Here is a 17289-nt window from a genome sequence, read left to right as displayed (position 1 = left end):
GATTTTCTGTCTTCAGTAGGAATGAGAATAGAATAAAGAATAAAATAAAGTGTAATTTGTAATTTCATTAGTTAAAAATTGTATTGTCTTTTCAAATCCACAGAAAAATACTAAAAATACAGAAATAACTGTATTTAAATGATTATTATCATATTAAGAGACTTCCTAAATTCTTCTCTGAATTGTTACTTTGTCCAGAAAAAAATGAAGGTCATTTTCTTTAGTATCACAGTCACTGCTTAGGTCATAATAGAGCCTTTCACAACTCTGAGATTAAAACCCCACTGGCTCTATCCTGGTCATGACTAAAACCGTCAGGCCAACCCACCAGCTCCCAGCGCTGAAAAATAATAAAAGTGACCGGCTGGGGGACAAGGCACAGGGCCTGGGGTTATGCATTTCCTCTTGAAATGGTAAGTAATTCAAAGCCAGAGTGAAACGAATTAAAAATATGAAACCAAAACATGATATTCAAATAAGGTGGAACAGGGAGTATTGAAAACAACATTGTATATTATAGATGATAAGAGAGGTGGGAAATTAAATGTGACCTTTAAAACAGGATAGAGTCTCTCATTAGGATTTTTAGGATGGAGAGTGAATGGTTTAATGGATTTATGAGTAAACTTATAGGAATAGCACAGATCTTTCTCATGCAAAGATTTGAAACAGTAAAATAGCAGCAACCGAATCATTCAGATAAACAGATCCTCCCGAGATTTATACAGCCTTTACCTACCACATCAGAAAGTGACTCAGAAAGTACTGACCCAGGTGCCCAAAACACACCTAAGAAATCTGGCAGACGAGAATTCATGTACCTCTTACATGCAAAAGAGGAGAAGGCGGACTCCTCTGGGTGCATTTAACATTACGATGGGGCAGAGGCACAAACCCCAGACGGAAGCCCGGGGCTCCCCACCTGCAGCTCCCGGTCCCCACAGAACAGAGCCCTGAGCACCAGAACTGGAGTCCTCGACTCAGGCTTGAGCCTCTGCAGAGGAACTCGGGGAGTTCAGCCTCCCTGCCTACTTGAGGCTCTTTTGTTGTTGGTTTTAAACATGAGCCCACGGTTGGCTCTGTTCAGATATAGGAGAAAAGCCCAAGGCTAGATTAACAGTCCTCTCTATACACGGCATCGGCCCCGCTGTGAACGCAGGTGCTTGACTGTCCCTCTCGCTCTTGAGGTGCCCCATCCCGTCCGGGTCTCGCACCTGTCTACTGCTGCTGTCTGCACGGGCTCCACGCGGCTCCAGTGGCTGCAGCTCCGTGGCACGTCCCAGGGCCGAGCTCCCGTCCACCACAGAGGTGAGCCGGCCCCTGCAGTTGCGTAACGGGGGGCATCACCTCAGCAGCCGTGGATGTGGAGCACCCAGAGCCGACCGTACCTTTCCTCACACCTCTGTTCTCCTCTCCACCACCTGGAAAGCACAGCCTCCACTAAATGTGGGTGCCCTGGCAGAGCACCGGGGGCCGCCGGTGGATTACAGGCTGGCCAGGATACTCATCCTGCAAGCCCTCACCTTCCATCCCTGGCCTCGTCACAGCTGGGTGGGGGCCTGTAGCCGCAAGCCACCTCTTCAAACTGAGCTGTACCACTACATCATTCTGTCTCTGTAGCCTGGTGTAGAAAAGGTTGAAAGCACTCTTTTGGAGCATAATGTATGGACCCCACGGCCCCTGGTGCTCATAGGAATGGTAGGCCTGAGAGTCTCCAAGTCCTATCTGGGTCCGGAGCTCTACCGCAGCCTGTTATTTCGGTGACATCTTCTACGCCATCTCCCTCCTCGTTTTACCTTGCCGTCTGGCAACCAGCACGATAAACGCACAGAGGTCGGGGCACTGCCACAGAGGGAGGACACTTCTCCTCCACTAAGTGAGAAGCCAGCCAGCAAAGCTACTTGCCTATTTCTCTCGCTTTGTTTCACCTTCTTGCTTCTAGTCTCCTCAGGGTATCACTCATCAATGGCAGGTATTCTTGGGGGCAAAAGGGGTATTTAGCGATTAAAAGCAATCTTCAACAATACTTTCTTCCCTAACAGAGAAGATGGGTAAGAAGATCTGGCTAATTACGCTGTAGGGAAGGAAACCCCTCCAATTCTTAGCTTGGTAAATATTAGCTTGGTACTAAACTTTCACAGAAAGATTGTAGACTTTCTCCCCCAAAGAATGTTAAAGCTCATTTCTACTCTGCCTCCCATTTAGAAATAAGTAAATAAAACAACAATTAGAGGTGTATCAATTATGTATGAATAAGTGGGCCCCAACCACAGTCAGGAAGGCTCGAGAACACTTCTCTGCTGCCAGACTTTGCATCCTCCAGCCTCCAGAGACCGGGGTCTCCAAAGACTCGGCCTTCTCAGCTAGGACAGGGGGACACAAGCTTCTATTCTGGAATATCCACTCATGTTAATTTGGAAGAGAAAAACAATTGACCTAAAAGGATGAGCGTGAATAACGGTGGTCTGTTGATAAGAGCAGCCAAGTCCTGGAGGAAGAGCACACAGCAAGTCATGAAGACCACGAATCCGCAACACTGACGTTTTCATGTGACTGCTCTGCGCTCAACGAAATATATTTTACAGATGCTCTGGGAGTTCAATGGTCATTCCTCCTGACCACAAGGGTCTGTGTGGCAAGAGGAAAAGGCTACGGCATTCAGAAAGCAGACGTTCACCCAAAGATCAAGATACACCCACCCCGACTGTTGGCACGCCACCACGCGATGCCCTGAAGCATCACCAGATTGTTCTCTTCCTCACAGCATAAGTTACCTGTACAAACAGACACCTGTCTTCAAGGGTCGACGTATAATCTGCCACGAGTAAACAGCATTTTTACTACACATCACCGCCTGCGGTGGTTAAAGTTTGAAATGTACAATCACCTCTCTCTAGAAACAGTGCTCATGCCTCAGTCAAATTAGTTCTTTCAAAAAATATTCCTCCTGCAGAGGTCTTCTTCCATGATGCAGAATGTCCTGGGTACACAGAGGTCTTTTCTCTTGTGAGGGATGGACCAGGATACAGTGGCTGCCCAGTGATGATCAATCCAGGTAGATTAAGGCCCCAGATAATGAACCCAGGGCCTGTATTGATGCAACATACTCCTTTCTTTGGATCAAAAATACATTCTTAAGGTACAATGATTAGCACAGAGGGCAGACCACCATTTTTACATGTTAAGTCAGTTTCTCCAGATTTGACTTCATGAAGGCGAGCACCATCAGTGTCTTACATGCCCCCTTGGAAAAAGGGCAACTCAACTCCTCGAAGGAGAGGCTCCACTGAGGGAGCTGAAGGCTGCACCCTACCCCCTGCGCCCTACCAGCCACAGGACCACCAACCAACCGCCTGTCACCTGCAGGATTCTGGGGCTGCTTGTTCTGTCATATCTAACAGAGCTGACCCAGTCTGAGACCCAACACAGGAGAAAGGTTTCAGCTATTTTCAACCCTGACCATGCCCTAAAATCTCCCAGGGCGCTTTAGGAAAACCCCGGAAATTCTGATTTAATTGGACTAGAGTGGATCTGCACGTTAGTATGTTTTAGAATCCAGATAATTCAGTGTCCTAAAAATTCCAGTGTGACCCATTTGAAGAGCTGGTGTTCTCTCCACCTGAAGGAACATTTCGATGGGACAAGATAAATGCCAATAGAGCCAAAACTCTGCTGGCCACCTGGGACCCCAGGTAGATGGCTCTTCAGTGGCCAACACAAAACTCTCGCTTTTGTCTACAAACCTGGATAACTGGTTTCTGTTTGTTCACTGCTTTTGAGACCAAAAGTGCTCTCTAGAAAACCATCTTGTAGAGAACAGGTGCTCCACAAAGGAGAGGTTCTCAAAGTTTTGTGTGAGCAGCACACTTTCGAACAGTAAATCTTTCGAGCGCACCGGAAGGGATGAAAACGCTCAAAATCACACCAAACCAATCGTCAAAACTCCCAGCAAGGGGCTTCCCTGGTGGCACAGTGGTTGAGAGTCTGCCTGCCAACGCAGGGGACACGGGTTCGAGCCCTGGTCTGGGAAGATCCCACATGCCACGGAGCAACTGGGCCTGTGAGCCACAATTACTGAGCCTGCGCGTCTGGAGCCTGTGCTCCGCAGCAAGAGAGGCCGTGATCGTGAGAGGCCCGCGCACCACGATGAAGAGTGGCCCCCGCTCGCCGCAACTGGAGAAAGCCCTCGCACAGAAACGAAGACCCAACACAGCCAAAAATAAATAAATAAATTAATTAATTAAAAAAAAAAAAAAAAAAAAAACTCCCAGCGATCATAACGGAGTAAGATGACGCCAGTGACCAACACTCCCTTCACCACTGTGTCAGCCCGCACCCCCCTCCTTCCAGGCCCGGCTCCTGATGTGTTCTCAGCACAGCCCAGGAAGGAGCCTGTCCTCCTGCTGTTCCAGCCAGCATCTCCCCCACCCCCCCACTCCACACCATCACACAGCTTGGGCCTCCACCAGGCCTCGCTGCGGCATCAGCACCCCACTGCAGCAAAAAGGTGTATTACATGTTGATCGACAGACAGCAGCAAACTATGAAAGGCAGTGTCCTAAACAGTGCAGAGTGAAGCAGCCTGTAAGTATCTAATTTTGATTAATTTTCACAATTGTGTAAATCAACTTATTTATTGAAGTATGATATACCTCTGGAAGTCAGGAGTGTGTACAGTTCAATGGATTTTCACAAAGTGGAACCACCCTCAGATCCAGCAACCAAAAATCAGTGACACCCAGAAGCCCCCTGGGTCCCCCCTCCCAGTCATGAGCCTTAAATGGGACCACTATTATGACTTCTATCACCACAAATCAGTTTGTCTGTTTTGGAACTTTATATAAATGGAATCATACAATATGCATTCTTTTTGTGTCTCGTTTCTTTCCCTCAACATTATCTTGAGAGGCTAGAGCGGTACATGTAGCAGACATCTGCTCTTTTTGTTGTTCCTGTCTGTCTATCTGTCTTTTTTCTTCATAGTATTCCATTGTGTGATATGATTATTTTAAAAGATGAGCATTTGGGTTGTTTCCAGTTTGGGGCTCTTACAGTTAATGCTGCTACAAACATTCTTGTACATATCTTTTGATACACAAATGGACTAATTATCTGTTGGGTATACACCTAGGAAAAAATACAGTATGAACGAAACAACAGGCAAATAGATCAATCTAACAAAAGAGACTTCAGAACAAACCCACACATATAAAGTCACTTGATATATGACAAAGGGCTGATGCAGTGCAATAGGGAAAAATGATATTTTCAAATAAGTGGTGCTGGATTAATTAACTGGATATTTACATGGAAAGAAAAATCTTGACCCCTACCTCACACCACACACACAAATAAGTTCCAGACAGACTGCAGAGCTAAATTTGAAAAATAAAGGTTCTAGAAGTTAAATAAATGAATACCTTCATGGTCTCAAGCTAAGTTAAAATATCTTACACAAGACAAAAAAAATGACAACCATAAAGGAAAATCCTGATAAACTGGATTTCACTAAAACTAAGACTTATTATTCATTAAGAGGTGCCCCTTAAGACAATGAAAAGACAAGTCACATACTAGGAGAAGAAATTTTCAATATACATATCACACAAAAGACATATCCAGAAAATGTAAAGAAGTCCCACAAATTAATTTTTTAAAATATAAAAACGTAATTTTTTTATATGGGCAAAAGACATGAATAGGCATTTTACAAAGGAGAATATACTAATGGCCAAGAAAACATGAAAAGATGCTCAACATCATTCGTGATCAGGGAAATGCAACCTAAAAGCCACAGTGCATTACATAACCATCACAGATACAATTTAAAACCAACAAAAACCACTGACAATGCCAAGTATTAGGAAGCATTTAGAGCAACTAGAACTCACATAATCTGGTGGGTGTGTCAATTAGTTTTGTCAGTTAGGAAAAGCACACGATAATATTTACTGAAGCTGAATATACACATATCCTATAACATAGCAATTCAACTTCTGATACTATTTTAGTGCATAGAAAAAACATTTATGGGAATATACATAAACCAGAGAAAGCCCTGAAAGAATATATAGATCGTTTTCAACAAACCACCAAAAACTCCAAAGACAAACACATCCGTTAAACCCTCATTACATCAGGAATTCTATCAGTTCCGATATGAAAACCTCTGAACGATTCTATTGGTATTTAATATAATCTACTAGCATGGATTAATAGCAATAAAAATCTAAGCAACTTGCTGTATTTCCTCCAAGAATAACCATTAAACCATTTTAACTATTTTAAAAATTACATCTACTTATGCTCACAGGGTATCAGAGCTTAGAAGGAAGATGAAAAATAAGGAGTAGCAGGAAACCATGTGGAGAGAGTCGTACAGCTTGTGATTCTAATGGTAGCTGCAAACGAGGTCGCTTATCCCTCTGTGGCCACACTAATTGGTCAAAAACAACAGAAGCCGCATCAGCAATGTTCATAAAAACAGGCTCCCCCTGCCTGGGCATTTTCAATTTAGAGAGCAGACACCTGCTACCCATCAGTCTCTCACGAGACAGGACTCGTGCCAACCACCACTATGTTATTTGGTTTGTTCTTAATCTTTACTATTTATAAACAGAGGCTTCAGAGTACATGCGTGCACAAGTGTAGCATGTGTACCCATGTAGCTATCTATAGCCAAAAAAACAAATTCTCAAAAATAGCTGTTTGGAAGACCACATCTTGTGCTATTAATACTCACATACTGCAGTATTACATAACAATTTTTTTCCAATTCTGCTATGCTAATATGCAAATAAATGAACTCAACCATAGCTAGGAGCTAGAGGTACTGATCAGTATGGCCTTGCCTCTCTATAACTACAAAAGAATTTTGCATGATCTCTTTCCGTTCTAAAAATCCCATGAATCTACATGATTAATCACTTTTAAATCCAGCTGCCTGGTTTCTGGGATAGTAATATCTACTATTTCCAAATCAGTATATTTAGCATACTCCAAGAAGATACCTCAATACTGAACTCATAGTAATGTGTTGAAGGCATAAACATATTCTATAATTTTATAATTATTTGACAATTCCAAAACAAAGTAGGGATAGATACTATCAGAAAAAACTCACCTGAAAACAAATTGTTACTATTACCTGCTTTACTCTCCAGGACCCTAAAGAGTGTAAATCAAATTTTGTTAAAAAGAAACAAAAATGGGAAATGATTCCCTCCTGAAAAGCTTTGAAATCCATCAAAGGAGAGCAGAGAGGACAAAACCCTGGTTTTGTCCAAGGTAAATCCGGACTACGCTGGGCAAACCAAGACATATGGGTGCTTGGTGCAATAAAACTAATGTCCAGTGCTCTCTGATTATTGAAGTGGGGCTATTAAGATATGAGCTCCGTTGTACTGACGCATCAGATTTAGAAAGGCACCAGAACAAAAATCATTCGTGAAGAATCTTCAGAATAAGTCTGAGAAACTTATCTGGGTACATTCTTTCAGTCTCAAAAGATAAACTTTCAAAATGGGGATAGCAGTGTTAGTGATCTCCAATTCAAACGAAGCTAAATGAGTTTGCTCATCTCAGGATCAACTCTAAATAAGAGAAACTAAACATACTAGGGACTGCTTATTGAGTATTTACTACAGGCCACACACTGCTCTGAGTATTCCACACACATCATCTCATTTAATCTCCATGACAATGTTATGAGGGGGATTTCACTATCTCTGTTTTAGAGATGGGTTAACTAGACACACAGACTTAAATATCTTGCCCAAGGTCAATAGGAAGGAAGAGAGGGAGCCAGAATCTGATCCAAGCACCGAACTTCACACCTTCTAGTTTTCCCACCAGTATTCTTCCCCCTGAATAATCCAGACATGCAACATGTGTCCTGAGGACAGACCAAGACCCCACCGTACAGGCACACCTCAGAGATACTGGGGGTTTGTTCCAGACTGCCTCGATAAAGCAGATATCGCAATAAAGAGAATCACACGAATTTTTTGGCTCCCAGTGCATATAAAAGTTGTGTTTATACTATACTGTAGCCTACTAAGTGGGCAAAAGCATTGTGTCTAAAAAAGCAATATACATACCTTCATTTTAAAATACTTTATCGGTTGAAGAAGAAAAAGCTAACCATCATCTGAGCCTTCAGTGAGTTGTAATCTTCTTGCTGGTGGAAGGTCTTGCCTCGATGCTGATGGCTGCCAACTGATCAGGGTGGTGGCTGCTGAGGGCAGGGGTGGTTGGCAGTTTCTTAAAATATGCCAGCGATGAAGTCTGCCCCATCAACTGACTCTTCCTTTCACGAACGATTCCTCTGTAGCATGCAGTGCTGTTTGATAGCATTTTACCCACAGTAGAACTTCTTTCAAAATTGGAGTCACTCTTCTCAAACCCTGCCAGTACTTCATCAACTAAATTTATATAATATTCTAAATCCTCTGTTGTCATTTCAACAAGCTGCACAGCATCTTCACCAGGAGTAGTTTCCATCTCAAGAAACCACCTTCTCTGCTCATCCGTAAGAAGCAACTCCTCATCCATTCAAGTTTTATCATGGGATTGCAGCAATTCAGCCACATCTTCAGGCTCCATGTCTAATTCTAGTTCTCTTGCTGTTTCCACCACATCTGCAATTACTTCCTCCACTGAAGTCTTGAACCCCTCAAAGACATCCATGAGGGTTGGAATCAACTTCTTCCAAACTCCTGTTAACGTTGATATTTTGACCTCTTCCCATGAATCATGAACGTTCTTCATGGCATCTAGAATGGTGAATCCTTTCCAGAAGGTTTTCAATTGAGCTTGCCCAGATCCATCAGCGGGATCACTCTCTATGGCACCTATAGCCTTACGAAATATATGTCTTAAATAATAAGGCTTGAAAGTCGAAATTATACCTTGGTCCATGGGCTGCAGAATGGATGTTGTGTTGGCAGGCATGAAAACAACATGTATCTCGTTGTGCATCTCCCTCAGAGTCCTTGGGTGACCACGTGCGTTGTCACTGAACAGTCATATTTTGAAAGGAATCTTCTTTTTCTGAGCAATAGGTCTCAACAGTGGGCTTAAAATATTCAGTAAACCATGTTGCAAGCAGATGTGCCATCATCCAAGCTTTGCTGTTCCATCTACAGAGTACAGGCAGAGTAGATTCAGCATAATTCTTAAGGGTCCTGGGATTTTCAGAATGGTAAATGAGCATTGACTTCAACTTCAAGTCTCCAGCTGCATTAGCCCCTAACAAGAGAGTTAGCCTGTCGTTTGAAGCTTTGAAGCCAGGCATTGACCTCTCCTCTCTAGCTATGAAAGTCCTAGATGGCATCTTCTTCCAATAGAAGGCTGTTTCATCCACATTGAAAAATCTGCTGTTTAGTGTAGCCATCTTCCTGAATTACCTTACCTAGATCTTCTGGATAACTTGCTGCAGCTTCTTCATCAGCACTTGCTGCTTTTCACCTTGCACTCTGATGTCACAGAGATGGCTTCTGGCCTTAAATCTCATGAACCAACATCTGCTAAGCTTCGAACTTTTCTTCTGCAGCTTCCTTGCCTCTCTCAGCCTTCACAGAACTGAAGAGAGTTACGGCCTTACTCTGGACTAGGCTTTGGTTTAAGGGAATGTGGTGGCTGGTCTGATCGTCTCTCCGGACCACTCAGACTTTCTCCATATCAGCAATAAGGCTGTTTCGCTTTCTTACCATTGGTGTGTTCACTGGGGCAGCACTTCTAATTTCCTTCAAGAACTTTTCCTTTGCATCCAGAACTTGGCTAACTGTTTGGTGCAAGAGGCTTAGCTTTCAGCCTATCTGGGTTTTCGACATGCCTTCCTCAGTAAGCTTAATCATTTCTAGCTTTTGACTTAAAATGAGAAAAATAAATAAAATGAGAGATGTGTGACTCTTCCTTTCACTTGAACACTTAGAGGCCATTGCAGGGCTATTAACTGGCCAAATTTCAACATTGTTGTGTCTCAGGGAACAGGGAGGTGACAGCAGTCAGAACATACACAAAATTTATCAGTTAAGTTCGTCTGACATGGGTTCACCACGGTTCGTGGTGCCCCTAAATGATTACAATAGTAACATTAAAGATCCCTGATCACAGATCACCATCACAAACATAATAACAAGGAAATATTTTGAAATACTGCGAGAATTACCAAAATGTGACACAGAGACACGAAGTGAGCAAATGCGGTTGGAAAAATGGCGCCAACAGAATTGCTCGACGCGGGGTTGCCAGAGACCTTCAATTTGTAAAAAGCGCACTATCTGTGAAGTGCAATAAAGCGAACCACAATAAAAGGTGGTCTGCCTGTACAGCCCAGCTGAGATTACTACCTAGAACAAGTTTTACCTAATCCCCCGCCATGTGACCAAGCACCTGCGGCCAGCAGGGCCTCCCACCTGCCCTCCTCTGCCCTTCGGAGACAGGTAGGTGCCAGGCGTCCTGCCAGCAGACTGGGCCACTCACACAATTGTTGCTAAAGCTCAATGTAAGTCATTATATGCTCTGAGCCCCCTAAAGCTATGGGATTATTCTGCCACAAGGAACACAGGTCCCACTGAAACCCCCCTGGGGGTTCCGACTTGTCTGAGTCACTACTAACACCCATGCCGGGTACGACCCTCCTCTCGATTCACCATTATCAATGGCAGAGAAAAGCCGGCCAGGCAGCTTGCACAGTTTCAGATCCTGTGGCCCACCGGTAAAAATATATGAATATCCCCTGTACTACAGAATCCATTAATTTGAAATAAAAAGTAAGTAGCTAAACCAATCTGGAGGTCTGGTAGACAAGCAAGTAATGACAGACAAAATTTAGCATTAATAAGGAACAGAGCATCTATTTTTGGACACATGTATAAAATAGAGCCTGAAGGGAAAACGTGAATATTCACAATTCATTTATACCTGCATTTAGGCTGCAGATAGCACTGCCCTATTTTGTTGAATTCTGAGGCATGGGGAACTTAAGCATTAAAAAAAGCAAAAAAGAACAGTCTCGTTTAGACCCCTTACAGAGCACACAGAACTATAAAAGGAACGGAACAGATTCTGGGAGAGAGCATTCTAAGAAACTAACTCGAGAGGCCAAGATAGGCAATTTAAAAAATAATAATAAACAATTTCCTGTCAGTTGTCTATTTGGACCTGGTGAAAAGCACCACAAGTCAAGCATAACTGTTTGGAGGGGAGGTTGGAAGACAGGGAAGAGAAGAAGCAAAAGGGGTAAGTAATTTTTAGGGTCTGAAAGTGAACACCCCCTAATGACTTCTGAAACTGAACTCCGAAGTGTGACGAAAGCTCTCTGAGTGGCTGAGACCCGCGGCCCTGCGCCCGCCTTGCAGCAGTTGTCAAGCGTGGACTCCTTCCCATGCATCAGTACAAAGCCAAGTGGAGACTTGCTGATTGGCTACCAGAGTTTTCTGAGCTAAATGACCAAGGCTGCCTGTTTAACCAGACAAATTCACTCTGTGATCCAGTTACTGTTGGTTGAATATTCATGGTATGCCCACAGGTTTGCTGGGTGTACAGCTGTCTCCCCCGAGCCCCCATTCAGAAAAAAAAGTCTAAAGTCAAATGCAGATATTATTCTTAACATAAAATTCAGAAAACGGTGATTGAGTGCTTGCTTTCTGTGCAGAACTGATAAATACAGCCCAGCTTTGGCCTGCAAAGAGTCTACTTCATTTACACCATAATGTACATTTTAACTATTTTGTTTAAATATGCATAATAGATGTGAAAAGCCTGCTAGTTCCCCATGATGCAGTGCTCAGCATCAAGACGTGGGGAATCTATGTTGGCGGAAAGTTAGTAAAAGCATTTCCCCTACACACCGTAATACTATAATAAGGATAGCAGTGATATTAAGAAAACTAAGGGCTGCCACCTTGGACAAGGTCAAACTTTTGGTCCCAGTGAAGCCAGAGTCTCTAGTCAGGCAGCCATAACAGGTGACTAGACAGCTGCCTGGCTATATTATCTGCCAACTTCTTCTGCCAGAAGAAATTGAGATTCTTTTTTTCCCTTCAGTATCTCCCACATTTAAAGGGGAAAACCAAATCTGGTGTTCCAAACCACCAATGCTTCCTTAAGTATACAAAAAAATTAACACTGCCAGTGTAATGTGGGGGTCAGTGGAGTGCCCAAGCGGGGTACAACAACCAGCTCCAGCACCCTGGACAAGCAGTTGACCCCTCTGAACTTGGGGTTTTCTTCAGCCTCCATGGCTGGTGCAACACCAGGTCACAGACTCAAGTTAAACACTTTTCATGTGTTTTGCACATAGTAAGTGCTTAATAAACAGTGGCTGCTGTCATTACTTTTAAATACCAAAATAGTATAATGGCTATACTTCCAACTTATTTTTTTTAAATACCCAAATCAATAGTTGTTATGGTCTGGGGATAGGGGGCAGGGAAGGTTGCAAAGAGACTGGGAGAATTTTTTGAGATGATAGAATTGTTCTAGATCTTGGTTGTGGTAGTGGTTACATGACTTACATGTGTTTGTCAAATTCCATAGAACTAGACACCAACAGGAGTGAATTGTATTTTATGCAAATTAAATCACCTCTCTTAATGTACCATCCAAAATATTTAATTAGCTTTGACTAAAGTAAACCATCCAAACTAATAGACATTTTAACTTCATTTATTTCAAAGCTTAAAAAGAAATCTAAGGCTTAAAATGTTACTTCATATTTTTAGACCAAGCTCCTGAATTAAAGGATAGAGCTATTTGTAAAAAATGAATGCCATCTGAACAGCTAACCAAATTAACTGTTTCAAAATAAAGCGTGGACTGTATTGAATGGTGTGATGAAATGAAATATGGAAAGAGAAAATGAAAGTGATGTTTTCGTTTACTAGATTACTAAAGATGACAAACATAATGGCTTCTCCCCTAAAACTCTAGTCATAGGCCTTTGAGAATAATCTAAAAAGTGTAACACTATTTTCAATAAGCTAAGGAAAAGTAGAAAAGTCTGGTGATGAGTTCCATGATTTATTTTTCTTCTCAAGGTACTTAGAAAGGTCCTACCAGGCTGCTCACCCTGAATTTCCATCAACACTCTTACCATAACCAAGGAGCTCTTTTAGTATGGATCTGTGCATCTATTTTGGCAGAAAATGTAGTTTTACAATTTACAATTTCTTACTCAACACCACATTTACAAAACAGATGGAGTTCCAAAGAAATAATTTTAAATAAGGAATATCATTCCAGTCAGCCTACAGTGGATTTCTGCACGTCCTGCACCTCAGCAATAGTCCCCCTTTTTTGCCCACTGTTTATCCCATTTCTGCTGTTATTTCTCTCTCTGATTTGGGGATCCCCACCTAAGAGGAAGGTCAAGACTGTAACGAACTAGGAAACAGGCATAGCCGGACACTGCAACTAATGCAACCCCGTGAACACCAGCCTCTGATCCTTAGAGAGCATGCACTCTCCGTGCCATGCCCTGAAGTCCCCCATCATCACCATGCTCACTAATCTATTCCCGCCTCTCCCCTTCCATCACCTGGCTGCATTCATCCCTTTATTCAAAAGAAACCAAAGAAAGATGTCACCACTGCTTTTTCACATGGGCTCCTGCTAAGCTGTTTATTATATTTTAACAAAAGTGAAATGTAATTCTGCCATTCGTGTGACAAAAATACCTGTGCACTATTTGCTGCTTTATGAAAGTTGGTATTAAAGTAAAAGATCTCTTTATTCTATTACGCTATTAACTTGATGCTGTCATGTCTTTAGAAAATGCCACACTAAATTTCTAAAATCTTGATCCCTCAAGACGCCAGCTGAAAGGGAGTAAATACCAAGTAATTACCTATTTAAATATAGCATACTCCTTCCCTAAAATCCAGGCTTGATCAACTTTCAACACTATTTCCATAGTTTTAAAGGGTGATTAAGAAAATGCACATTGAAAATAGAGGCAAGGAAAAGGAGTCAAGTCATCTTAGGAGATACAAGACAATAAATAAGATATGAGACTGGTAAATCCCAATGAGCCATTTTAAAAATTAAAAGAACTTAGAGAAAACATGTACTTTCTTATCATTTGTCCATTCATTCAGGAAGCAAGCACGTGTCATTCCTCACAATGTATATCTAGAGATACAACTGCAAACAAGGGACCAACTGCCTTCATTAGAAAGAAGAAAAGTGACGAAGATATCTGGGAAAGTTTCAAAATTCCAGTGATTTCTGAATTATTAATCATTTCCCCATGTGCTTCTAGCATCTTCAATGAAGAAATGATATCTACCAACAAGTTCTCAATTCCACATGTCAGAAATGTTGGCAAACCATCCTTCTTCCTAACCTCCCATGAATGCAAAATTAAAACAGATGCTGTTGTAATTAAATAAGTTACACTGTGAACCACATGTAGACAACAATTAAATCTGAATTTTTTTTAAAAAAAGTGCAAAAACAGGCCCTTCAAAAAAATTGAGGGAGAGGAGTTAAAATGTGGTCAGCTTGTATCTTCTCTGGAATTTTCACATCAGATTTCATTAACACCGCGGTGCAAAATCACCACAAATACCTAGTAACCAATAAAAACAGTTATGACACATAACTCTGTCAACGGGAATTGAGTACCACGCACGGTTGAAAGCAACTTCCATGGCAACATAAGCGACAGAGTAGAAGAAAACGTAAGTCACTAAAAGCTAGGTAGGCAGGCAGCAAAAACCTCTTTTGCTTTCCTTAGTTAAACTCTAAACGCCTGCTGCAGATAGTTAATACACTTGATCTTTAAGCCCTCCAACTGTGCCCTTGCTCAGACATAAACCGGGCCAACAGATGACAAAGCGAAAAGCAGTTTCACAACTGCTTGTTACATACAGTAGCAAGGTTGTATATTTCACTAGGTAACTGCAGAGGCTGATAATACCATCAGACACTACGTGCTACTCAGAAGGTTTCTGTAGGTCCAATTAAATGTCAAATACCACCAGTGTCAATTCTCTTCACTGTGGCCCGTTCTGCTCTCCCTCTCCCACTGATGATCTGCCACAGGAAGGTGGGGGCAGCCGTGTCAGGGCGCTTTGCTGCTCACTGCCCTGGTGACCTCTCAGTCTTCAGACAGCAACATTTTCATATTTGTTCCAAACTTGAGCAGATAGAGCTAGCCCTTCCTAAGGCTCTGCTCTTCTTAGCTCATCAATCTTTTTTTTTTTTTCACTTCATGTCAGGAGAAATATGTTTGCACTGCAGACCAAAATGTAATATTAGAACGAAACCACCACAAACTCAGGAGTTCCTTATATTACTCCTGGAGTTTAAAATTCACAAAACAATCGCTGACTTCCTTTTGCTAAATAACCCCAGGCAAAAGATAGCAAAACCAAGCAAACTGCCCAAAAGAACTTCCACAGAGCTGGAGGCCTGCCTACTGCAGCAAGGAAAAGATTAAACCGTGCAGGACTGTAATCTCTCAGCGCCTCTGACCCTAAGAAAGCCGAAATGGGCATTTATGTTCAGAAACCTACTCCATTTCTCCGTGAGGCTGAGTGACCTGGGACTTTTTTGCACCCTCTGAGTCCAACCGTTTGCAAGAGGCAACTATAGAGCGATCAGAAGAAACCTATTAAATAACTGGGATTTTTAAGAAAATGTTTTCACATGATAACTGTTTTCAACATACAATGGAAACCTTGCAGGGAGTCTGTTACCAGCCGAGGCTACCACAGGAGAGCGTGCCCTGCCAAGCAGGTACAGGCCATCATTCCAGGCCAATCCTGGGAGAGGTGACATCCCTAAGTTCCACGGGGGATGTCTGAGCACAGCTCCCTGCACATTCAGGACCACCTCTCCATTCTTCCCAAATGCCATATGCACCCAATCCCCGCTCAACCACCCCAAGCACCAGCGCACCCCTGGTTCCCGTTAGCAGGGGGCTCCTCGTACACCCCCCTCCTGCCACCACTACTCCCCTCTCGGGGGAAGAGTCCCCGCGGACGGCGGGGGGCGGGCGACGGGTGCCCCTCTCCCACCTACCTTGATGATGCTGCTCCGGCGCGGCAGGCCGCCCGGCTTGCTCTCCCGGGGGAGGGGGCAGGCGGCCGGGCCGGGGGTCGCGGCGAGCGCGGCGCCGCGGGGGCCCCTGGCGGGGCTGGCCTGGGCTTCGTCCGCGGACACGCCGAGGCTGCAGTCTCCGTTGGAAACCCCGGCGCTGTCATAGCGCGCCCGCCCGTGGCCGAGGCGCCCTCCGCCGCCGCCGCCTTCCCCGGCCCCGGCTCTCAGGGCGCCCTTGGCCGCGAGGACCGGGCCCGGGGAGGTGGGCAGGGCCCCGCCGGCGGCGCCCCCCCGGCCGCACTCCGCCATGGGCGCCCCGCGACCCGCCAGCACAAAGCCGCGTCCCCGCGTCCCCGCGTCCCCGCCGCCTCGGGCCGCGCGGCCCCTCCTCCTCTCCTCCTCCCGCCGCCGCCTCGGCCGCTTCTTCCGCCTTTTTTTTTTTTTTTTTTTTTTTTTTTTTTAATTTAGATGTGCTGTTGGTTTCGAGCTCGCCTCGCTCACGGTTACAGTCGCGGCAGCAGGATTCTCGGAAGATTCCTGCAGGGGGAGAAGAGAGACACAGTCAGCGCGGCGGCGGGGCCCGGGGCCCGGCACCCGGGAGGGAAACACGCCCGGCACACACGCCGCCGCGGGCGCCACAAATACCGCGCGGCCGGGGGCGCCGGAACGGGGCGCCCTCCCCGGGGGAACGGGGCGCCCACCGCGGGGCTCGGGGCGCCCACCGCGGGGCTCAGGGCACCCACCGCGCGGGCACCGGGCGTCCCGCTCGGGCTCGGGGAAGCGGCGGGCGCCCAGATGCTCCCCGGCCACGCGGAGGCGCCGCCCGAGGCTCTCGCGGCCCTGGGCGGGCGGGTGGCGACGCCGGGGTCTCCCGGGATCCCAACTCCCCAGGGGCTGTCGCGCGCCGGGCCCGCCACGTACCCCCGGGTCCCCGCCGAAGCCGGCGGCGCCGGGTAAGCGCACGGCGGGCAGGGCGGCCGTGACTCGCCCACCCCGCCGCCGCCGTCTCCTCCCGGGCTCGGCGCTGCCCCCTACAGGCCGCGGGGACCCTCCCCTGCCGCCGCGGGCCACCCGGCTCCCGCTCTTGGTCGCCGCCGTCGCGGCTGCTGCCGCTGGGCCGGCTCATCGGGCTGCAGGAACCTCGCTGCCCAGCGGACGGCGACGGCCGCGGGTCCCGGGAGGCTCCCCGCCTCCCTAGAGATTTGGCAAGTTCCAGTCACCCGCCGGCGCCCCGAGGAG

General features: G+C 45.3%; 1 protein-coding gene across 1 annotated transcript in view; it reads right to left on the bottom strand.

Annotated features, from left to right (window-relative positions):
* PLCL2 (phospholipase C like 2) overlaps positions 1 to 17066 on the bottom strand; it is a 192942-nt gene extending 175876 nt beyond the window's left edge. Inside the window, exons 1-2 of the mRNA XM_082392639.1 lie at positions 16972 to 17066; positions 16033 to 16587 (exon numbers count right to left, since the gene is read on the bottom strand). Coding sequence (XP_082248765.1) covers positions 16033 to 16359 — 327 coding nt within the window. The 5' untranslated portion in view covers positions 16360 to 16587; positions 16972 to 17066. The remainder of the gene's footprint in view (positions 1 to 16032; positions 16588 to 16971) is intronic.
* Between the last annotated feature and the right edge of the window lie 223 nt (positions 17067 to 17289).

Source organism: Balaenoptera borealis, assembly GCF_965194805.1.
Source record: "Balaenoptera borealis genome assembly, chromosome: 5".
NCBI classification, from domain to species: Eukaryota; Metazoa; Chordata; class Mammalia; order Artiodactyla; family Balaenopteridae; genus Balaenoptera; species Balaenoptera borealis.
The sequence above is the reverse complement of the archived record's forward strand: the minus strand, read 5'-3'. Positions and strand labels throughout refer to the sequence as shown.